This window comes from Amblyomma maculatum, chromosome 5 (assembly GCF_055883805.1).
Source record: "Amblyomma maculatum isolate TAMU_Amacu chromosome 5, ASM5588380v1, whole genome shotgun sequence".
Lineage (NCBI taxonomy): Eukaryota > Metazoa > Arthropoda > Arachnida > Ixodida > Ixodidae > Amblyomma > Amblyomma maculatum.
In genome coordinates this window covers 107,273,799-107,299,268 of record NC_139348.1, presented here as the reverse complement: position 1 = coordinate 107,299,268, position 25,470 = coordinate 107,273,799, and the positions used below count along the sequence as shown (strand labels likewise).

Sequence of the window (25,470 nt, the reverse complement as noted above, 5' to 3'; positions counted from 1 at the left end):
CCTCAGTGTGCAAGTGTTTTCACTGCTAAAGGTTACAACGCTTGCTATGGCTGTGAGAAAAATACTGTACGAGAACATCACAAACAGTAGTGTTTACACAGACTCCTTAAGTGTCCTCACAGCCCTTACCACAAAAACGCAGTTGCACCCCTACTTGGGGACATCATACACAATGCTTTATGGAAGTGATATAATGCCGTCTCCGCATTTGCCACACAAAGATAAAGAAAACAAACCTCTGTGTGAAGAATGGGGAGTGCAAGTCACCAAAAACCCATTTTATTTTCATGCATAAGATTTGAAATGCAAAGAAAAAAGTATTTTACCCGATTTTACGATGAACACATTCCTTTCCATCCAGCTTTGATTTTAGGTGAAGGTGGACCTGTTGAACTATACATGTGATTTTAGCTTCCTAAAGGTATGAAATGTTTCAAAGAAACTCTAAAATAAATAGTATACACTACTTACAAGCTTGTGCTTGGCGCATGATAGCCTGAGCTGCTTATGCGCCATTATTACCAACACAACAACTTTACACGTTCCTTATCACCTTTGCTCGCACAGTGTGATCATAACATGTTAGTTATACCACCACCTTTTTCCCCGCATTTAATTAAACCCATTCTCAATGCAAAACGTCAGTTGCGATTCCTCCATGCACCCTTTCGGAATGTACAAAAGAGGAAAATGGAGATAGACGAAGCATCAAAATAACCATTATGTGTTACCAAACCCCCAATAAAACGCGTTATCTTACTCTTCAAACGTTTTTGCAAAGCATGGAATGGTGAGAAGTCTAATGGACACCTTTTTACAGTCAAGTTTTTATTCATTCCGCATCAGAAACAATATGCGTCGCTTATCGCATCTAGCGCATGGTTGCTTAATACGTGAGAAAGCTGGGCTCATATTCCGAGTTAGCGTCGTTATCGAAGTGTCGTTATCTGACGTGACCTCGAAACATCTCATTGGTGGAAACACCGGATGATGATGCTGCCACTCGTTCTGTAGAACTACATTTCGACACGTATTAGCCCATCGCGAGGACATTTCCTGTGAAACATCGCTCCAATATGCCGCATATCGACGGAAGGTACAGTGACAGCAGGGGCGCAACCAAAATATCTATTATAAACATCTTATACAGAGCATATTGAAAATCTCTCACCAAAGATACGCTCTAAGAGTAAGAATTATCGGGCAGTGGTGATATGAATCCTGTGAATCGCGGGTAAATATAGAAATCTGCATATTTGCCAATATCTATAGCAGCGCACTGCTTTCATATTCGAATATCTTAAGATGTGCGCCAACAACAGTGCGTTCGGCGCAGACTGCCTGGTCGGTAGGACGTAGCCACAGCTCAAAGCTCCATGGGCAGAACACTAGGGTGACGACACGGCTTTCATGAAGCACGCTGGACAGCGTTCAATGTGCGCCAAATATTGCTGCACGTATAACGCCGAGAGGGCAAGAGCCAACAATAGAGATGTTCTGAATGTCTTAAAGCATGCCCGTGAAGTGTAAGACAAGTATTTTCAGCTTAGCCATATCGAAATTATATTGCCCTCAAGCACAAATTGAGGTACACCCGAATAAAGTCACGAACAGACGAAAGGATGAAGAATGAGAGCTCAGAAAAAAGCGAGACTTTAAAACCTGTAACTAAAGAAAGCTAAAAACGTATGTGAACATCGGCCCTCCATGAAATATATGGATGAGGTCGAAAGCATCCATATTATTATGTTGCCAGGCGATTTGAGGGGGGACCTTTACACGAGGATGGTAGGAAAGTACGAAAAAATGCACTCTGAATGGCTTAATCAGGAATGCTTGCCATCGAGTTGGAGGGAAGGCTAGAAAGGTTGTGGAGTTCCTCTTTTATCCAGAAGTTGCGTTTGCTTGGCGTTTATCATCAGAGAGCCGTTTCTTTTATAATAAACTTCCTGTAACGCCTCAAGCAACAGCAAATAAAAGCAGGCTTAGAATGTGGCGTATGCATTTTTGTCAAACCATTTCTTTAGGCCATTTGCTGTTAATGCGTCTACTACTGTTCAACGCATTTCCATATTGCGGATGATGTGGGTAATGCTTTCTTACGATAACTTGTCTTCGATAAGGGCTGCTCTGCTTTGCTCTCATACGAAGTCTGATTTCGAACCTGCTTTGAGTATAATCGATTTCATCATTTTATACCGTAAATTGAAAACTATTTTTTTCCGTTCTCCAGAATTGGCACTTCATTTGACGCGGTACATGCCCACAAAGAATTTTGTGGAGGAAGGGGAGAATTTGACGCCAGGTGCGATGGAAGCATCAAGGGTAAGTTCTTTCTTGCCTCTGTGTTGACATGATTGTCTTGTGCACCTGGAATGCAAACTTCAGGCTCGTTTAGAATGGCAACGGATTGATAGTAATAAAACAAATATTTTAGTTTCAAATATTTACGATCAGTTAAGAAATATATATAAATCAAACCAGACATGCTTCCCTGCCTGCATGTTGCCCGTGAGGGTGCCTCAGAAATGTCACGCATAATTATCGAAAAAAAGGAAAGTATACGCTGTTTTCAAAACCACCGCATGGCAAAGCGTTGCTCAACCGATTGAGCTTACAAGGACGGCAAGGATATGATATTGCGAGACCTATGATCAAGCGCTAGTCCATCGTTTAAAAGTGAGATGAAAGCAAACAAAGAGCTGATAAAAGCTCTTCACTAGCTATCTCTAGGGCGTTCATGTTTTATGTCCGTGCCGATATATATATATATATATATATATATATATATATATATATATATGAAGGAAAGAAGCCAACAGTCGGCGAGGCCAAGGAAAGCGTTGGGGATGGTATGTTTGTCATTTATATATATATATATATATATATATATATATATATATATATATATATATATATATATATATATATATATATATATATAACGTCAATAAATTGTTTCACACGTTGGTCTTCATTTTTCACTACTATTGACCGTGGCCAAGATTTCATTTTGGTGCATTATATATATATATATATATATATATATATATATATATATATATATATATATATATATATATATATATATATATATATATATATATATATATATATATATATATATAATATACATAAATACCCAAGCAAGTAGCAGGGGGGACAGCGGCCGATGTAGCTCAGTTGGAAGAGCACCGGACGCGATATTCGGAGGTCGTGGGTTCGGTTCCCACCATCGGCACGTTGTTTTTCTTCTACTTTGTGTTTAATATTCTTTCCCCTAAACAGATTACATTACTAATTTCTGTGATTATCCAAGTAAACATTTAAAAAAATAATAATAATAAAAAAAATAAAAACAAAGTACCATCCCCAACGCTTTCCTTGGCCTCGCCGACTGTTGGCTTCTTTCCTTCATATATATATATATATATATATATATATATATATATATATATATATATATATATATATATATATGAAGGAAAGAAGCCAACAGTCGGCTTCTTATATATAGTATATATATATAAGTATATATATATATATATATATATATATATATATATATATATATATATATATATAATTATCTGTGTGTGTGTGTGTGTGTGTGCGTGTGTGTTGGCAAGGAAATGTCAATTGGGGACGAGTGAATTTAGCCTGTTGTTTTGCTTGTCGTACGTGCTATGTTTATGCAGGATGCCTCTTACGCAGCTGGGGCAAGGAGGAATATTATGTGTGGAATACCTGCATCGCGTGAGGCTGGAAGACTACAAAAAAACAAACACGTGTTAATCGCAGCTTTTATTACACTACACTGGCCGGGTGAGTGCTTCTGGTTGAAAAAGTAAAGCCGATTTGGTGTATGCGGCCTGTAATGTATTGAATGTATAAAAAAGGATGCTATTTTACCATAAAGCCTACCGCGCTTTTTTCCCTCAACCTCAAAAGGCCATCGTCACCGTTTACGTTGCCACGACGTAAATGAAAAATTTGCTTACGTATATGATAAGCAGAGTAACTTTTATCACAAGGTGTGGTATATTGAAAAAATAAGCAGAGCGTAATTGCCAGCTTTGTTTTCTTTATTTTTTTTTTTCATATTTTATATGTAAAAAACGTACAGTCGAAACCAGATTCCGGGTCACGCTAGATGACTGCGTAAATAAAGCTGCCGCCTCAACAAAATCGCGCCACACCTTATATAAGAAAATATTTAACTACTACGGCTCTGAAGACTGCGATTACTAGCCTTTGCATAATTAAGCCGTATAAAATGCCAGGGTTTTATTAATAGTGGCCCTTTCTGCTTCTGACTGGGGCACCTTGCGGTTACTAAAACGTTACCTTGATAGTGGCCCCCATCGAATGATCCATTCATGCATAGCACCAAAACTATCTCTATTTGGTTGGAATTTCCTACAAGAATGTCTTTTCAAAGTAGTAATTTTAGCAAGGCACAATAGTAAGCTTATTTTCTAAGTTAGGCTGTCCAATGTTTGTTGTTAATCCATTCACTCGCTCCATTTTCAATGTCGAATTACGCTCTCTGTTATGTCTACTGTATGCCGCCTCTACAACTTTAAGGTTTCGTGTAAGCAACAAGAAGCCCATTTTTATTACCACTGTAGTAGAACTGACTCAGATTGCACTGAACTAGGCAGTCCTGAGCAAATTAGTGTGCTTCGATGAAGGCGTTTTTTATTTGCTCCACCTAAGATAATACAAGGCTGCCCAACTGTGGGTTATCGAGACCGAGTAAATGCTAACTCCGCATACTAAGAGGTTATTGTCAAAGGAGCCAGCTTTGTTGGCTTGGCATTGGCGGTGAGTTTTGATTAATTAGTTTTCTTTTTTTTTGTATTTCGAGCCTGCTTTCTAACCACATTCACACACACCAAGATATTATAAATATGGTCGTTCCTGTATTGAAAATTTTGAATCCACGACAGCGCTGTGTCTGCCAATTCTTTGTTCGTCATTGGTTTTAGCATTATTTCGATGCTGAGGGTTAGTTTGAACTAATAGACAAGGGTGAAAGAACACTGAAGAAGGGTAGAGGAGGGAGCATCAGTTCGCCAGTCGAGCCAATGTATCGACAAGTGGACTTGTCTTCGTCGAGGCAGCGCGATCATCAATGGCACAGTTTTAAATGCGCTTTTTCTTCCAAAGAAGAAAAGCTAAGGAGGGGGAGACAATGCGGTTTGACAACACTGCGTCTCAGATTTTCTGACGGTGAAGCGTAAAGAAACCCGTATTGTAGGTGTCATTTTGTAGCGTAAAAGAATTGATTTATAGAATTCATACCGCGGCATTCAACTGCAGCTTCGTCTTCTTGCCGTGACAGATTATGGATAACCTGCAGACCCGCAGCAGGACCACTGGAGTGTTCTCTTTGCCGATTTGTTTGCAGTGGCAATTGCTCTAGGTCGGCAAAGCGGTGCCGCGTTCCCGGCGGTTGTCATTTTTCGGATGGTTCCACTCCTGTGTCGTTTATTTGCCTTTTTTTTGTACACTGATCACCCAGCTATGACTCGAAGCTTTCTGACGAGGACAGTCCCGTAGTAATTGTTCAGCAGATGCTTATGCCTTATGACCACAAAACCGCACTTTCACGAGTGAATTGAAATTTGACAAAATCTGTTCTTGCTGGGGTGAAAAACATCGCTGGTACACTTGATCGATCAGCAACACTTCGTCACGGATCATTTCATTGCACGTTCCCGTATCGGGTTTAAATACTCTAATACCGTCTACTGATCTTTCCTACTATGCAACAATATATGCTCTTCCAACAAGCCACACGTGCCTCTCCCGCATCCACGCGATGGTGGAAAATATCTCTGACCCAGTTTTTCTTTCTCGCGCTTGGTATCCACGTACTGAAATGACATTGCCCTCTCATATAAACTCAGGCTTCGTCCTTTTATTAGGGAGAGACTTTATGTTATCTTATATCTTGTTATATTGTTGCGAAGTAGATCATCAGTGGCGCAAGCGGAGCCCTCGTGCTATGCTAGCCATTAAATAATCGTTCCTCCTGTCGCCATCTTGTGCCGTCGTCTTGCTTGTCAACACGTAACATTTTCGTTGAAGGTGCGGCGTACGGCATCCTAACTTTGGTGCACCGACTCCATCCGTACTCCGGGACCATCGACTGAGAGCCCTTGGCGGCGCAGCTTCGCCCCAGCCGTTCCTGCCCAGACCCGATAGCCGCAACTACCCCCGCCCAGCGCCCAGCCCAAAGCCCGGATCTGAAGACAAGGCGCACACACGAACTGACCAGAGACCAGATGAGATCACGAAGGATCCGAAGAACCGAACGACAAAAACACGCAACCCCTCCCCCCCCCTCCCCCCGGCAAGGCGCCCAACGCGACCTCGAGCCATCGGTTCATGGATGCTTTTTTGGCTGATGGCTGAAGAGCTACAGGGGTGGCGGATCGCCTAAGCATGATCGTGATGGGAAACGAATTTCTGTTCTATCCTTTCTTGAACATCGTCACGTCACCATCAACTTCAATAAACCGATCGGGACGATCGCTCAGTGGCTCCGGGAGGTGTTGTGAAGAAGAATACCGGCAGTGGTGCGAGAGGAGCCCTAGCGCTAGGCCAACCATTAAATCATTCATCATGTCTCCGTGTGGTGCTGTCTTCTTGCTTGTCACCACGTAAAAATATTAAGTATGGGAAAGACCATGGGTTAAATAGAGCGTAAACAGCCTGTGCTAATGTGCCTGCGTGGCCTCGGGATAGCGTATCTGACACAGATTCCTAATGCCCCAAAACTTGAGCTCAGGCACACACTAAACAACTTCTCACCCTTAAGGGTGGAAACTGGCTTGTCCCCAGACGCTCACCCTTTTTTAGTAAAAGGGTGCAACCAGTAGGGTGCAAACAATAGGGTGCAGATACTGCACCCTTAAAAAAGGGTGCCAAGCTTAAAATTTTAGAGGGTGCAATGGTTGCACCCTTGTCGAAGGGTGCAATATTTCCTTTGCACCTTTTTGCACCCTTACTAAAAGGGTACTCGAAGGGTGCACCACATGCATATGGACTGAAGCAGATGCCTCGGATTGATGCGGGGAAAGAAATGTATCCACAAATGTATATAAATACTATAGGCCTGCATTTCGAGTCTTCATGATTCTGGCCCTCGAACGATTGCTACAAGCAGAGGAACTTATTGTCAATGCTCGGTGACAACTCCACATCTCTTCCCATGTTTCCACCAATGCATGCGAGAGTGAAAACAACTTAAAAAAGGTCAGTGCATGGCAATCAATATTCAGTGAATGACAATGTAACAGAAAATGCTTCCCACAGATGTAATGTTCTAGCTAAGCAATTTTTACGATCCCGTTTTAGACTATATACTGCTTCAGTTGAGGGCCTCTCTGCACATATATCACAGAGGTGCTTGTCCACCATCCGAACATGCCTACAAAGTATACGAACATATCAAGATAGTGCAGGCTGATCCCTGAAACTTATTTGATTTTCCCCAGCAAAGGCAAATAGTATACACCTGCCGCATTGCGAGCATGCATATATAGAGTGACATCTATCAGTTTTGGTGGCAAAGTTTATTAACACTGTAACCAAAATACTTTGTTGGTTTACATAGTTGAACATCCCAAAATGACTTGAAATTTATTACACTGTATATCATGATTTAAATACAAACAAAACCACATCACTTAGTGAAATGCACCTCATTCACTGAAATGGCTAAGAAATACTTTATCAGGTGCGAGACAGCAAAAATAAGCTTTCGATACAAAATCTGCATTATTGAGCAGCTGTTGAGCATAAATGTAATTTTAGGGCAACTTGAATGAAGGCACTCAATGTAAATGTTCACTAAACCATCAAGGCTTCTGTTATGCCCTCCTTAGACTGCAACACAGTAGAAATACCTACTTACAAATGGCCCCAGTGGCCATAAATTAAGACAAAATATTGCCAGATTTGTAATAATGAACAATGATGGAATACACGCAAGTGCAGTGTCAATGAAATGACAGCTCAACAAAACTTGAATAGAGGCTAAATGTTGCATTGCAACTTGACGAAAGAACAAAGAAGAAAGGAACAGAGAGAGAGACAGATAAAGGAAGGAAAGGACAAAAACAGATTTTATCACCAGAAAAAAGATATGCATTGGTTCGTGCATTGCCCTGGTTCTTTGCAATCTCTTTTTAGCTTTTGTAGACCACGCCCTTCAGCAGAGTTTTCATGTTGTATCTCCACGGGCACGGAAAGGACTTTTGCCCTACCTATCAGCACATCAGAACTGTCAAGAGAGCTATCGCTAACTAATGCTTGGGGCCTGCCCTTACAAAGTTATGCCTGCATAGTCGAGTTTTAGTAAGCAATTACACAGGTCGCTGTCTGCCGGTTACCCCTGCACGGTCATTGCATCAGTAACGGAAGCCCTTCATCAGAAAATCAAGTGAGCATGCTTGGGAAAAAGATTGCGCCACAGAAAATATGGTTATACCTATTGTGGTATCGTGTATGCATAAGGTTGGCCACCACGTGAAGAAAGTAGTGAACAGACATGGCATGCTGGTGGTGTCGTTCACTCCGAAGAAGTAGGCCGAGCTGTGCTCACGCATTTCTATAGTGTTGAAAACCGAGCGTATGTAAGAAGCATGCTAACCGGTTTGTCAACTGCTGCATGGGGGCCGTTTATGAGATTTTTCACCTGGGGGAAGGCATACATAGGCCAGACCGGGTGCTGTACCAATGAACGGACAGGGGATCATTTGCAGGCTTTAAAGCACATTGTGCGAACTGTACTGCGTGCGAGCCGCAACTGAGAGACGTTAAGATCCTGGGTAGAGGCCACGAGAAGCCACAGAATATGGGGGAAATAATATCACACTTGCCTGGCTTTTTTTTGGTGCAAGTTCACACAAGTTTTGCCAAATTAATGCTTGTGGCAAAGCATAACACAGAAAACTGCATTTGTATCACAACAACACAACTGTCCTAACCCCTTGTACCTGTCTACAAATAATAAACAAGTGAACTCAATACAAAAGACCACAACATACAACTCAGCCTCTGTAAACATGCATATTTCGGTACACTTTGTTTAGAAATTTTGTAGCCACCGGTCTTGGTGCACTCAATGAAAGCCCAAAAAAGAGCCGCTCCAGCACAACAAAGGTGTTGAACAACTTGCGGTTGTACTGGATGTTGAAAAGCCAGTATGCAGACATAACAGCTGCCAGTCCCTCTTCAGCATTTTTTACGGAGAACAGTCTATCCCGGTCCACCCTCATATGCAGCAGGTTGGCATCCTCAACGCTTTCTCCAGAGTACAAGACGCAAGGGGTAGCTGGAACACTTGAGTCCTGAGGGGGCAATAAAATATTGCATCAGCACCTACTGTGCATGAGGTATTCCCTCATAACCACACTTTGATGCACTCTTTGTAAAGCTGCTTAAGGCTGTAATACAAACAATGTTAACACAAATTGCTTGTTTGATAGCTGCGCCTAAAATATTTATGCCCCATGGAATTATTTCGATGAAGGCCATTATGTCCACAATCTTAACTGGCAGGCTTTATGTTTCTCACTCCTTAAACAAAATTTACTCAGGTTAACATATGACTTAAATTGAACACTGGTGAAAGCAAACAGCACAATTATCTTCCCAACTGGAATCTGCAAGCTGTTTAGAGACTCCATTAAAAAACTTGTTATGGGGCAGTAGAGGTTGTGTTACTGTACTGCTTCTGAAAAAAATACAGTAGGTATGCGAGTATGGCATAGCCTTTACTGAAACGCAGTATTACATTTCTTTTCATGCCACAACATAGGAAAACTATTTGACTGTCATATACAGTGTGACACCATCTCCTGCAAACAGTTCTAAGGCTTTTTGCCTCTACTGATGCTGCTGCTGCTCTTTCCTTCAAGTTGTGAAAGCATTTTATTCCACCCATTCTTAAATTAGATTTACTGTTTATGTTTATGAGGCTTAATGTCCCAAAGCAAGTCAGGCTATAAGAGACACTGTAGTGGAGGGCTCAAAATATCCACCACCTAGGGTTATTTAATGTGCACTGACGTTGCACAGCACACTGGAGCCCTACTTTTCGCCTCCATCGAAAAGTGGCCGCTGAAGCCGGGATTTGATCCCGTGTTTATGGGCACCACAGTCAAATACCAAACCACTGCACCACTGCTCTGTCTGTTGCTCAATATAGGAAACATCAGGTATCAAGCAATCTTGAACTCGGAAAGAAAAAGATGTTGGCTTTCTATCAGACAGTATCTTCAAAAGAATGCAGGTCATCCAGTGGAAGGTTTTTAATGGACATATATAATGGTTCTGAGTAGAGTAACTATAAAGATAATTACCTTCACCTGCTAATGGCAGAATTATTTCTGCAAAGCATAACACATTTTTGCAAGTGTTTTGACCAAATGGCATAGTACTAAAAAGGCATTGTTGCCAAAAAACTTTTAAATGACCTTACCTCCTCGTGTAAGAAGAGAGTTGACAGAGCGTCCTGCTCCTTGACATTGCCAGACAATACGCGAAGGACTGCGATGGTCAGGATGTCTGAAAAGGAAGTCACATTGTCAACAATTGAATCCAATTTTATTTTATTGGCACCATACTAAACCCCAGTACCCTATGAAAAGGTTCCCTTTTCAGAAAAAGGATTTGGTTTTGTGAGCTTCTGTTCCTATCAGTCAAAGAATATAACGCGAGGCTATCCTCTTAATTACATCTGTCACAAGTTGAAAGCATTTCCTAGATTTTTAAATTGGCTGTTTTGTAGCTGCTATGGCATTCAATATTCTCTATCTAATCACACAGCTCTAATATTGTTCCCATTTTTTTTTTCATCTGAGGCCAATAAACTGCAGCTCCAGACAAGATACAGGCTGTAAACCTAAAAACACTTCTCCAAACAACCAAATGTAGCAATAAGCAGCAATCGTGATGTCTAGTATCATATCTATGAAAGAAACCATTCAATAGGATAGAATAGGAAATACGTTAATTTCTCTAGGAAGGTCTTGTACTAGAAGCAGAAGCGGTCCATCTTCCGTCTTCTCACAGGGTCAGTGGCCCTATTCCAGGGCTGCGCTGAGCTTCGCTGCTCGCTGGGCGTGCTGGATCAGACCTAGTTGGCAATCCAGATCGCCGCTGGATTGCCAACTTTCAATAATATTCTATATACAGTAGGCCTGAAATGTGCTATTTAAAGTCATAACACCACTTACGTCGTGTTCGCAGCCTTTGTGGATCCATGTCGCGGGCTTGTTCCAGCAATGTCATGGCACTTGCTTCGCAGGTGATTACTTTCTGTTCAACCAGTTTAGCAATGCTCTCAATGCCACTTGCAATCGAAGCTGATGGATCAATTTTTGTAAGTATCTGGAAGTCGCTGCAGAACTGAGAGAAAAAATGCACATTTAACTGCTTTGGAACAAGAACCTAGCAAATTCTAAAAGTACAAAAATGTATCTCAATGAGACTCTTTGAACACACACACAGATATATATATATATATATATATATATATATATATATATATATATATATAGCAGACAATTGAAAGGGAAATGAGAGGCTTGCTATTAAAGAATTTAAAGGAGTGAACAGCCTAAGAGTGCAAAGCAAACGTTGGGTTTCTTCCCTTTTTTTTATGTTTATACTGTTGACATTGACACGAATTAGTCTTATGGTGATTATCGGCATAAAGAACATTAAATGCAAAGCAGAAGGAAAAACTGTGCCGATGGTGGGAGATATACACATATATCTGTATTTCTAAAATAAATGCCAGTTGCTAATCAGTGCCTGTGTAGTGTTCTCGCTTCATACTGTGTTAGCACTGCTTTCACCATGAAATAAAATAAATTGCCGAACCCTCCCAGAATGCATCTCTGCATCAAGTCACCATATTTTATCCCTGCCATTTTTTGCAACCTTTAGTTAAGTGCTTCATTTACAGAGATTGCACCATTTGCATTACAACTCACAAAACATGCACTAAGTTGCCATGAATGAAGGTGGCTCCCCAATCAAGGTGAACGATAGATTTTCCACCTCTCACTGGCATTCAAAATACCTGACTTACCCTTTCGAAATTCATCACGTAAGGGTACTTCATTTTGATGTCACGCACATTGCTTGTAGCAAAATCAGAGATCCTATCTTTCGATGTCAGCTTCAGCCTTTCCTTCATCTCCTCTTCATCAGGCGCAGATTTCATATGCTCACACATAAGCCATTCAATATGCATTGCCAAGCTCTCTTCGTCTTCGCCTGGCATTTCACACATTGCAACGGCCTGAAGGAAGCAACACAAAGTAGCTAAACGTGATATACACTTGCACTATGCAAGGAAAAATTCATTATCTTCTAATTGAAATTCTTTACCTCACTTTTCATATGCAATATTCTTTAAGTTCATAGTCACCATGAATTTCTTGATTGATAGTAAGATGTAATTAAATGTATTAACAAATGACCTAATTTGTTTTTTCCACCTGCTAGACAACCATCCAACCAACCAGCAAATGATTATGACTGAATGCCAAAAAATATGATACATATAAAATAATACTCATTTATTATTCTTATTGTTTATTATAGGGTATTCTAGCTTTTTGCTGCTATATGCCCCCCCCCCAGTGGCTCAGTGGTTAAGGCACTCTACTGCTGAACCCAAGGACCTGGGATGGAATCCGGGCCGCTTTTCGATGAAGGCGTAAAGCAAGGTGCCGGTGTGCTCTGCGATGCCAGCACATGTTAATGAACCCTAGTTAGTCGAAATTTGCTGGAACTCTCCACTACGGCATTTCTCATAGCCTCGGTCACATTGGTATTGTAAGCGCCATCAACCAACCCAACCTTTATGTTGCTACTTGTCTGACCTAATTTTGTTTAGTTTTGTCCAAAAAGTTTATGCATGCTCAATAATATTTGGAAGCATTAGCACATACAAATACTGCACACCTTGTTAGCTTTCTGTGCATTATGCTAGCTGAACAAATTGAAATATTGCATTATAGTGCAGAATGCTACTCACCATCTTTGGCATCTTGTGTCGCTGGAGCTCACCAGTCGTTGCCTTGCTAGATTTTCTTCGTGCTGCAAATTTACTACGGTTTTCGGCCACTCGTCCGACACGTGGCAGGGCTCGTCGTTGGTGCTTAAACCTGTACCGCAAGGCTACTTTCCAGGAGTCCTAAACATAGTAAAAAAAGGAAAATTAACTGTGTACCTGCATGCAGCAGGATTCAATGACACTGTATATTTTGTGTTTAACATCAGAAAGTGATTACTACAAAGGAAGGGGTTGAATTGAGATCTGACCATGAAATAAAATTCATAGAAAAAAGGGCAGCTACAGCTATACAAAACACTGATGACATAATGAATGGCAGAAAATATTAAGGCATTACAATTTTACTTCCTGATTATTCCAAGTCATGCATCCCGTGTGGCACTCAAATTGCCTCTGGTCTGCTCAAAACAATTCTTTAGATATTATCCCTTCATAATGAAATCGTAAAATAGTTTTGCTGAAAAAAAAAGTTAGTGAGCTGAGCAATGTGAGCTTTTTCAAAAAGAAAGATGCTTGGAATCACGAAATAGTTAAAAAGAATTCAAATGTTTGAAAACCACTGCAGAATTGTTTAATGGCAATTGAACAGGATTATGCTTTTAATTAAATATGAGGCATTAAGCTTTGTACTGAAAAATAATTTTATCATATTGAGAGAAAATGTCAAAATATACAATTTTTTTCATTCCTTTAGAGATATCAACTTGCTCTCAAGAATTTAGAAATAACCATAATGCTTCCAAAAGTCTATTAACAACATTGTCACAGCTCCATAACTATAAATAGCAGCAAAAACTGCCAAGCCTGCAAAAGATTGCATTTTGAGCCTTAAGCACCCTTCACATTTACCTTCAGGTTGGCCAAGTAAAAATGCTAATAGCAGATTAAATGCAAAGTTTTGTTTCCTTTCATTTCTGAAATTGTCATCCAGTCAACTTTTGTTTAAAGCGATAAAATAATTTTTGATGTTAGCTCTCGTGCCACAAGTTGTGCCGTCCTTTAAGGTCCATACAAGTTATATATGTGGTTATTTTATTAAATCTTCCATTTTTTCCACTGTTTGGTTCCTTATATTTTTAACTACGAAGCTAAAGAAGATATAATGTGACACTGGGCAGTTAGACTTCCATAGATTGTTTTTGCTTATAAAACTGAAATGAACCTACTTTGGCATTAGGGAGCCAAGAGCAGAAAAACGCGTGTATTCAGCATGCTGCCTCACAAGGACGAAGAGGGACGACCAGCCACAATGGCAGGCGTACACACACAAGTACTTTATATCTGAATATTACGAAAGCATTGCACGCCTCAGAGTGCAACGTGACCGAGCGAAGTGCACACCGGTGTGGTGAGAAACTCAAAATGGGCACAGGCGTTGAGCGCGGCCCGCTTGCACAGATGTGCCTCAATCACATGAGCAGGCTCCTCGCATGATTACCTGGTTGACTACTTATTTTTCCAATGCCTGCCTACAGTGGTAACTTCATTTAAGCACAGTAACTATGCATTTCATTTGCTAACGGTGTCGACGGTTCTGTGCTCAGTGGTGAAGATGTGTTAGGAGATGACGCAACTTATGGTGCGAGAACTGCACTTCAAAAATTTTTTTTTTCTTGCTTTATACAAAAAGTACTTCAATGAAAAAAAAAAGCAACATGACTGGCAATAAACTGTTGTACTCAGTATACTATTGCATTGTTACCTGAGCACTCAGGATAAAAGTAACAAGCTTTTTATTGCCAAAAACACTGTCTTCAATTCTAGAATTTGTTTACCTTGATGTACACTGTTTCGTCCCCTGTAACAGTACTTATATTTAATAGCCATGTAGGAAACGAAGCTGGTTATTAACAAACTGCCGAGTAGCTTGATCCTTAAAAAATCAATGAAAATGGTACTTCTAACTTTTATAGTCTTTTAAAGAACATTTTTACCATGCAAAACTGCATGCCCACCCATCTAAAAAGATAACTATGAAAACGCAATTTTACATATACGTAAAATGTTTTCTCAAAATTTATTTTTTTAGCCTAGGACTCTTGGCATGGAAAGACCAGTCGGCTGCCTTCACTGCAAAATGAAGTCTTTTCACTGTGTTTGAAGATGAATCATAACCAGCAAATGTAGGTTGTAATTTCATGCACTGCTCCGCTCAAGGCATCAACTTTTACACTGTTACTGCATCTGCTAAATGTGCTATCATAAAGGATGCGCCCATTATAGGTAGGTGTCACCAGCAAAAAAGGGATATTTACTTACAGCTCCACTTCCTACAACATCCTTTAGCTGAGGGTATTTCTCGATCAGAAGTGAGGTGACTTTTGCATAAAAATTGCGGGTAGGGAACCTGAAAAACATTACCAAAATTAACCTTGTCTTAATTTGCCATCAGCTACAAATTACACAATTGCCACAATGAGCTGTGATTAGTTTGCTCTCACCAATATTGCAATTTTCCTCAGAAATGCATGCAAGTAAATATTCAAAACTCGAGCCTGAACACTTTTAAAGTAATTTCAAATTTAAGGGTCTTCCCCTAAGGTCACTCAAATGATGGTCTGTTGACCTTTTCATCACAAAATTGTCCTCAGTTTCGTCGATACCTTTTCTGTGCTGCTGGGCCTTCATTTTATATAGAATTCATTTTATACCCTTAGCAGGGAAGAAGTCAGACTTACAAATGCAACTTCTTGCATAAGGATCTTACTGGACTGGTGGTAAGTGCATCAAAATTATGCAATGGTTTTAATGATATTGAAATCTGAAGTAGAGGACAAGAGGTGGAAAAAGTTTAAAGAACATCCAAAACATTTTTTTTATTGTCCACAGACATTTTCTTTGCTCACCATTTTCTTGAAATTAGCATGACTGTATCTCTGTATTGAGACATAATATAAATATAAGCTTTAGCAGTTTGATAGATAAGTGTGTTGACAACATAGTGTGAAATTGTTGCTGCTCTACCAAAAGCATTTTTTGAGATAAAGGCTTGCAAAGTAGGTAATATTTCATTTCCTAGCCCGATTTTGAGATTTTATAAAAGCCCCTATACTACCGAAAAAAAGCAAAACTTAAGTGAATACAAATGAAACATGCACATATTTAGTGAGACAATTTTCAGCTACCTAACTTCTACATTTTGTGTAATTCATAACCAAAGTTGGACAAAACAGCAGAGAAGATAGCCGTGGCACTCCACTTTTTTGTCCCTGTGCCCTGTGCCTCGAAAAGCGTTTTGGCAGCAAAACCAATTAAGGTCTTTTTTGCAGTCATCAGGCAACAATATATAAAATTTTGATGTAATTATACAAGGTAGACCGACCATGCTTTGATCTTTCGTGGAAATACCCTACATGAGACCAGAGCTTAATATACGAAGCTCATTAATAAACAACATATTTGATTAACGTCTGAATTGAAACTCTTGAGGAAACCAATGAATGGTTTTGCCAAACCGTTACACGATTCCAGATCAAATTAGAAAAAATATTTCAGTATTGTTTACAACATTACAGAAATTCAGCAATCGTCAAGGTTTTTAAATTAACCAAAACTAGAATTATCAAGCATTCATTCGGCAATGCTCTCTAAGCTTTGAAATATAGAAAACCTGGGAATAAAACCTTCATATACTATTAATGGTATCAAGATTTTTTGCGCAATATATCATGCCCTGTGACTGATTTAGCAGGCATGCTTATGCTCACAGCTACCAAAATAATTCGGAGGATAATTTACTCACAGAGTAATCTTCATCATTTCAGTGAAGAGCGTGTTGACGATTTTTTTGAACGCTGCCGAAGAAAGCGGTTTGCCACTGACTATGTCACCATGTAGGGCTCCCAGGCTTGGTAACACAAAAGTATGGCCATCATCATCTGAGTGTGACGGCCTGCAAAAAAGCTGTAGCTTAGAGCTCAGTTCTGAACACACTACCTGAGACTCATAGACTATAGTACTCCAATCAGACACACTTACAAATCAAAATAACCGCCCATTCCGATTTCTTGTTCTTGCTCACCACTGGGAGTCACATTTTCCGACGTTGTATCCTGTAAGTGAAAAAAAAAAAAATCACGAAAGCTTAAATATAAATTCATGTCTGTGCTGCGGCTTTCCTTGATATGCATTTCTTAAAGATAAATACCTGTGACGAAGTTGAAGCAATCTGCTCCTTACTGACATGTGAGTGCAGCTGAATTTTTGACATATCAGCAATTGTGTCTTCATCAGAGAGGTCAACATATTCTTCGAACGCCTTGTCCAGTATCTGTGAACAACGAAGTAAAAGTGAGTTTTTTTTCCTCCTAAACCAAAGTTTTTGCCGAAGAAAGTTATCAGTCCACAACGACGTGGCGACGTGGGACAGACAACTTAAGCGACTTAATCAAGCGCCGAAGGCAGCTCAAGCCGTCACTCGTTTGAACGCGCTGAGGACCGGCCAGCGCAGCCACCAGCCCCTTTCATACTTCCCGCGCATTGCACTTGAGAGAGTTTATAAGAGAGAAAGTTTATAAGAGACAGTTTTCTAGCCTCTCACAGTAGAAAAAAGAACGAAAACAAAAAAATTTCGAACCCACAAAATCTGCGCTCACTCTACATTCTCGAGAGCATGGCGCCTTTTGACAACACCGCGCCTCTCAAAATTGACCAAAGCGCACTGCCATATTGGAGACTGAGCTGTGCTCATAGCACAGGAAAAAGCTGCGGATTCCCCCCCCCCCCCCCCCCCCCCCCCAACTGCTTCACTGCCCAGTCAAACCGGTTTCTCACAGAGTCGTGAAAGGTCTCACGTACGGCTGTACACAAGGTTGTTCCGGCACCCGTGTGTCACGTGATTGCGCATCCTGGAAGATTTCGTGCTTGCAGAGCAACATTTATTCCCTGTCGTTTTGAAGAACATGCAGCCCGCAATTAATGCTTTAAGCTTTTGTCACTGACGAGAATGACATTCTCATATCTGGGCTGTGACGAATAGGCGATTTGTAGAGCATGGTATGGCAGCGGCTACGACAGGTTGGCGCGCGCTTCTGGAAAACGTGCTTTGTCAAAAGCCTCATTTAGCGACTCAACACTCAACGAAGCTTCCTTTCGTATAAATAAGTTTCGGGCAAAGTTTTCAACACATGCGCGAGCCTTTTTGAGCGCCATTGAAAACAAAGAAACAAAGATACACTTGCCTGAAACGAGCTCGATGACAGGTCCACCTTGCCGCCGAGAACCGGGCAAGCGCGAATGGCTTCTTTGAGCGCGTTGAGCGTGTTTCCCTCAATTGAATATGTCCTGGCCGCACCAAGGTGTGGCACAGCAACTAAACACCGCATCGTAACTGAAAATGCTTAGAAAGACACCTACACAAGCTTTCCGACGCGCTAGTTGCCGAGGAAATCAAAAGAATGCGAGCACGCAGCGAGCACCACATTAAACGCATCGAAGAAAGAAAGCATGGAGGGAGCGCGCGGCAGAACCTAGTAATAAAAAATAAAAAGGAGCGAGTCGTCCCACGTGATTAGAACACGTCATGGCTTGATATCCACAACCAGCGCCTCCTCGGCGTTGCTACAACCGTTGCGTCTGCGCCTGCGAGAATCGGCGCCCGCGTGCTGCCCGGGAATCGGCGCGGTAACCATGGTAACCAATGCGCGCCATAGCAGAGAGCCGCGCGCCCGCGTCTCGTCGCTGCCGGCGGTACGTGAAATGCACGGCTTTGGTTGTGCCGCGCGTGCGAATGTGCTTTGCGTTTGGTTCTTGTTGGCGTTCTAGGTAGCATTTGTTAAGAAGAGCAGCCACTTCATCTTGAAGTAGACTTGACAAGGTAACAAGATGTGAGCGCTGCCTTTGAAGGGACACAAAGAGGTAAGTTTTATGAAACTATGAACACGTACGATTTTTGCGTTGCGGCGCTGTGTATTTACTCGCATAGCCTTCGGCGTAGTAGTAGTCTGCACTGCGTGTTGGAAATAATCAGGTACTGTATAAAAAATACAAACTCCGTTAATCACGGAATATCGTACAGGAGCAGGGCGTTTTGACAAGGTTGTGTTTGCTATCTCAATTGTTAAGCGTTATTTTTCTCTGTTAGTCAGGCGGCCATGCTTCCAGACCACACACACTGCATGCGTGCTGCAGCACCAAAAGTTCCAAAAGCAGCTCAGAATGTGCAGCGGAGAAATGTGAACGCCTGAGCGTTACCACTGCAGATAGGGCAATTTTTTACCTACACCAGCTGCACTAGTGTAAAAAAATACCATTTTAAGTATTGTTTTGCTACACAGGTGTAGGTGGTGTAGGTTAAAAAAGAATGGCTGTATGGTACATCGCGCGCCCCTTGTCGAACACAACCAGCGTTCCGTTGATCGCATCAACGTTCACCAGATTTTTATAATTGGTGTATAGGAAAGGGAAGGCGCAATATATGCCGCACTTGTTTCTGTCAGACGTCGGAATTTTGCAGGAATGCTGGTAGAAGGGCTGCAGCACTAAAAAATCGCATCATGGCAATTTGTGGTTCTGGTGATCGATGCTCGATTGGCATATGTGATGGGCGATTGTTTCATGAAATCATTGTGTTCATTATTGATGATATAAAAAAAAAATAAAGACGAAAACATCGTCAAAGGTGGTTGAAAGATATCAATATGCTCAGAATGAAACAGAATTGTTTTTTAAAAAAAAAATTGGAATGTAATTGATCAAAACAAATAATAAAAATGAGTAATTGAAAAAGGGGGTTCAAATGTGCCAAAATACTCAGAATCAATAGCCAGTGCGTGATGACGCTAATTAGGAAAATTTAGAGGTCGTAATCGGTAAATAATTGAAATATTTGAAGAAAAAAAAAATGAAAAATTGCGAAAGGAGGTTTTAAAGGTGTCAATATGCTCAATGAAAAACCAATGCTTAACGAAGCTATTGACGAAAATAGGTTAATTTAATTTTTGAACTGAAACGCCTGAAATGAAGCCATACCAAAAAGAAATATAATTGTTTTTATTTCAACATTTATTTCCTGACAGTTGTATATGAAATTAATATGCAGGTTACTATGGATTTGACGTGCTGAAGAACTGGCAAAGTTGGGCACTGTGGCTCTGATAACCATCTGCTAAAATAAAGACGGTAAGGAGTTACCTACTTATAGCCTTATTGTGTATCTTGAAGCTTTTCATTTGTGTTTTTCATTTTTTTTATTATTGCAGAGGATTTCTCAGGAAATTCTCACCACTCTGTGGTGCTGTGAACCAGAATACTAATGCACGGCACTAAAAACAAAACTTGCTTTCCTTGAGAACTCCCATCTTTCTCAATACTATTCTTCATGTTACTCTGATTTAGTTGTTTCTGCGCATTTAAACACACCATGCTAGGTGAACTGCAAGTTTTCAGAAAAACCTTTATTTTTTCACTACTCATGGCTGGGTGGAATATATTGTATGGACTCGTCACAGTAGCTTGGTAGTTAGGTGCTTGACAGTTGTCATATATTTGATCCCAGTAATGGTATAGCACCTTTTAAATGAAGGTAAAATGAGAAGCTTGCTCACTATATGATTTGAGTGATCATTACGGAGTCCCATATGGTCAATATATATCCGTCCTTCATAGCCAAAGTCATGGACATTAAATGCCATGAGCTAAACTTATATTCATTCATGACTCTACAAGGGGCGCAGTAAGTTTGAATTTTGTTGCTAATATCTTTTGAAGTTTTATTGCTGTCTTGTCAGTTTAAAGGTAAGCAAATGGCATATGATTTAGTGCCTAAAATGAAGAGCTTGGCATCACATTTGTTCTTGTACACATGCTAATATGCAGTGCAAATTTTTGTTATGGTGAATATATGTACAATGCTTGAAGACTGACTGAAGCTCATGATGAACAGAATTTTTTAGTTATACTAATATTTATTTAATACTGAAAATAATTACATTCTTTTAGGGTTGCTGATCTTTTCTATGATGCGAATTGTATTATACACCGATAAGTCATAATAGTGGTAGACTATGAAATCCATGTAGGAAAATTTTTAATAGTAAAATTTCTTTTTCACTTCAGATGCCAGGGGTACGATTCTTTCGGTGCCCACGATGTGCCTCCCACCACTTCTCCCTACGTGCTCTCTTCAGACACCTGCGAACTACCCATGGCCATGAAACAAATTGGGTGTGTGGTTTGAGTGGCTGCATGCAAACATTTCGTCAGTTTTTTTCATTTAAAAAGCATGTATATCGGAAGCATTGTGCACTCATAGAAGAAATGCATCCCTGTTACTTTGTGAGAATGGGAACTACAAGAAGAAATACCAGTGTATATGATGTGCCAACAGATGATGAACAATCTTTAGACACCCAGGATGAGCAGCATGAATCAATGAACAAGTCAGATGACTATGCTTATGCACTGGCAATGCTACTGCTAAAGTGGAAGGAAGGAAGGCGGCTACCAGAGTCCACTGTACATGAATTAGCCAATGATATTATCGATTTTATGGAGATCATTGGAGATCATCAGCAACTTCATGGTGAGCCAGCCATCAACATAAAGGAAGTATGCAAACAAAAACTTCACCAGCTGCGGACAAGATCTGGGCGGACTGAATATTGGAAGGCACATTTTCCTGTTGTTCAGTCCCGCACGATAGTACTGCAAGGAAATGACACCATGGAATATGTTCCTCTATGCGATGTGCTCAAGTGCATTCTTGAATACTCCCAACATTCAGAAGAGTGCAGAAGTTACCCCAGCACGGATGCTTACCTGGTTTCGGTGTTTGATGGCAGTGCGTTTCAAAACCATGAGTACTTTGCAGGTGACACCAGTAAAGTTTGCCTGCAGTTGTACAGTGATGAGTTTGAAGTGTCTAACCCCCTTGGTAGCAAGAGGGGAACATATAAAATGACAGCTGTGTACTTCTCAGTGTTAAATTTTGATGCAAAGTTGCGGTCAGCACTCTCTGGTATTCACTTGGCACTCCTTGTCAAAGATAAACACATTGCCACCTATGGACTCTCTAAGATTCTTGAGCCTTTCATTGCAGATGTCAGGATATTGGCAAATCATGGCATAACTGTGAATGGTAATTTGGTGAAAGGGTCAGTCTTTATTTTCACAGGAGACAATTTATCTAGTCACAGAATGGGTGGCTTCAAATGCTCATTCAACCAAGGAAGAATTTGTAGGCATTGCATGGCTTTGCGGACTGAAATCAACTACAAATATTTGGAAAGTGATTTTGTACTTCGCTCAGCAGAAGGGCACAAACACCATATGAATATGTTGAGTGCAGGGCTGCCAACTCTTTCACTGTATGGGGTCAAGGAGCCATGCGCTCTTTTATGCCCTGGCTTTGACCCGACACAACACTTTCCACCGGATATTATGCATGACCTCCATGAAGGAGTCATACCATTTGCACTGCGCCATATATTATTTTTGTTAATTGAACAACAGTTTTTCTCTCTCAGTGCTTTAAACAGGACTATTTCAGAATGGGTTTATGATGCATATGATATCTGCAACAAACCAGAGCAAATTACTAAGGAATACCTTCAAGGGAGAGTGCCTTTGAAGGGCTCAGCAACACAAGTATTTTGCCTGTTTCGCACCCTAACCTTTTTTGTTGGGGATAATGTTCCTTCAGACAGTGCAGCATGGCAGGTTTATCTGCTTCTCCGAGAAATTGTTGACATTGTCATGAGCCATAAAATTCCAGTGTCGCACATTGCCTACTTGCAAAGAAAAATACATTTTTTTTGTCTTGAATTCAGAGCATTGTTTCCTGCAGCATCGCTTCCATGTAAGCTGCACTATCTCATACACTATCCTTCATACATACAAAAGTTTGGACCATTGAGCTTGCTATGGGCAATGCGATTTGAGGCAAAGCACCAGTACTTCAAAGATATTGCTCGGAAAATACGGAACCGAAAAAATCTTTCCCACAGTCTTGCAATGAGGCACCAGTTCCTCCAGAGTTATTTACTTTCTGCAGGTGACAGACGAATTTCCAGTAATACAGGCATGAAGTGCATATTGTATGAGCATCTTCCAGACTGTATTAAAGAATTCATCACAGAGAATAACACTGAGTCAACAAACACATTTGTTGTACAATCTGTGACCATTGATGGGAGGACATACAGGACAGGATGTTGCCTGGTCAAACATGCACCTGAAGATAGTCTTCCAGAATTTCTCCTTGTCTCTCAACTATTCTATGCAAACAAGGTGCGCCTGGTTATGGTAAAAATGCTCGAAACTGTTTGTTTTGATGAGCATTTTCATGTATATGTTGTCAATACAATTGAAAAGTACAGTGTCCTGACTTCATTTGCAGAGTTTGAAGTAGAACCTTTGTACATGCGTGCACACAAGGGTCGGAATGTTATAAGCACTCGCCATTCATTGTTCTGAATCTTTATATGAAATATTTAGCCTGTCTAACTAAAAAAATAAAATTGTACAGCTACACAGTGAACTGTCCTATCTTCAGGTATTGTGCACAATTGTATTAGTCTTGTTATTCCCTTGCACTCCTCCAGATGAGGACAAGTCCATTTATTGAAACATATATACTAGTGGACTAAGCCTCCCCCTTCTCTTGCTCAAATTTTTTTTTTACTTTGTATGCTCAGTTTCACCTTGTTCTATATGGTATTGTAAGATTTTTTTATTAATTTATCATGCATGAGCTATTCATGTTGGAGGCTCGCTTGGAATTCAAACCAATAACCTTTTTTACTGCAAGTTGTATGCCCTCAAACCATGATTTCAGTGATTATGGCTCGCAACCACATAAAGCATGGCAGTCAATGTCCACTACACAAGTAGGCACCAAATACAATACCAGCCGAAGATATTAAAACGTCATATACCTCACCATGAAAACATTTCACCAGTGAGACTAAGACACGTGTAAACAGTTTCAAGTGCGTATAGACTATTTTTACTTTGGTGAATCATCATTTTTTATACAAGCTGTGAAACAATGGCTCTATGTTAAGTCAGATTTCTTGGATGTCTCGAGTCTGAAAATAAACTATCATGCTCTGTGTAAACATTTATTGATTGTATTTTGCCACTGCAAATGTCTATGTGCGTGATATGTGCATGCTATAAATTCCAATGCATTTGAAAACAATGAACTTTCTAAGAGAATAAATATCCTGTTCAAATGCTGAATACTTGTTCCTCTCACTGTGCCAATTCATTTCTGCTTAGTTATTGTTATACATGCTAACAAAGATGCTTTCTTAATGCATATACTTGCAGCATGTGCACCCATTTTTTTTCGCACCTTTCCTACAGTGTCCTTTGCACCCTTCTTGTAAATGCACCCTTACCATAGGGTGTGCCTGCCCAAATAGGGTGCAATACAGTGCCTCACCCTTTTTTCCACCCTTTAGGGTGAGATACTGCCAAATAGGGTGCTCTAAGGGAGCGCTATGGGGTGGAAACCCATGCCGCACCCTTTTTTGCACCCCTAAAGGTGAGATTCTGTTTAGTGTGCAGGCAGCACCTGTCAATGTGACAATGTCAAATGTGGTCGCGCGGCATCGTGCAACGATACGACCTGTCAGTGTCTAGCCATACAGCTGGTAAGTATTGCACCCAGAGCTATGACCTGAATTTTTTGCTCAAAACATCGTCCCCCACAACGCCAATGACACATTTTCTGGAGGACAGTCTCTCTGAGGCTACCGCTTTGGAACGACTTACCCCAAATCCGAAAAATACTCTTTGATTGCGGTACCTCTACTTTTGTACCTCTACTCTACACAGCAGCTTGCTTTACAAGCGCGAATCAAGTCCGCTGGCGCTCATATAACGGCGAAGAGCACGCACTTCCTGGACGCCCTTCCCCTTGTCCTGTCAAGCGCCCAGCAGCAGTTCCTCCGACAGAGGCCTCTTGTCTAAACGCTTCAAGGAAGCAGCTAGCACATTTCTTTCGTTCGCATACTCTGGGCACACTAATAATACATGGTCCACAGTCTCTGGGAGGCCACAAGTTGAACATTCCGGTGAGTCCATCTGTCCAATTAAATGTACTTGCGCGTGAAAGCCACGTGATTCGTAGAAATTGGCGTTAAGTGGTGGTAACCTCTCTCATATCAAACAAATCACTGACCGGCGTCGTTCTGGGTTCTAACGCGCAAATACCGCATGGTATTCGCAGCAAAAGTTTTAGTATTCTAGGCTATTAAACGTACTACATAAGTTATCCTAAAGCCGGGGAGGTGGGACCAACGCAAAGTAGTGAGACCGAATAAACTGAACTGCAGCAGCAGCAGCATCATCATCACTCGCTTATGGCTTCCATGCTTCATCTTCGCCTATTTCAGAGCCGTACTATCTGTCTTCCA

General features: G+C 40.8%; 2 protein-coding genes across 3 annotated transcripts; one reads left to right on the top strand and one right to left on the bottom strand.

Moving 5' to 3' along the window:
- Positions 1-7,521: 7,521 nt before the first annotated feature.
- LOC146189158 (sterile alpha motif domain-containing protein 3-like) lies at positions 7,522-18,589 on the bottom strand. 2 transcript variants are annotated; one of them, XM_084604064.1, is made up of 10 exons: positions 18,289-18,589; positions 17,256-17,378; positions 17,087-17,160; positions 16,851-17,000; positions 15,368-15,455; positions 13,070-13,228; positions 12,116-12,328; positions 11,256-11,427; positions 10,499-10,584; positions 7,523-9,365 (listed from the first exon to the last, which is right to left on the bottom strand). In XM_084604064.1, the coding sequence occupies exons 1-10, from the start codon at positions 18,430-18,432 to the stop codon at positions 9,066-9,068; spliced, it is 1,509 nt and encodes a 502-aa protein (XP_084460190.1). In that variant the 5' UTR covers positions 18,433-18,589; the 3' UTR covers positions 7,523-9,065. The 2 variants fall into 2 exon arrangements, with proteins under 2 accessions (XP_084460191.1, XP_084460190.1); XM_084604065.1 differs by lacking the exon at positions 12,116-12,328 and having other exon boundaries at positions 7,522-9,365.
- Positions 18,590-18,796: 207 nt separating this feature from the next.
- LOC146189157 (uncharacterized) lies at positions 18,797-23,521 on the top strand. Its single transcript, XM_084605194.1, has 3 exons — positions 18,797-18,964; positions 20,148-20,227; positions 21,164-23,521. The coding sequence occupies exon 3, from the start codon at positions 21,164-21,166 to the stop codon at positions 23,519-23,521; it is 2,358 nt and encodes a 785-aa protein (XP_084461320.1). The 5' UTR covers positions 18,797-18,964; positions 20,148-20,227.
- Positions 23,522-25,470: the final 1,949 nt, after the last annotated feature.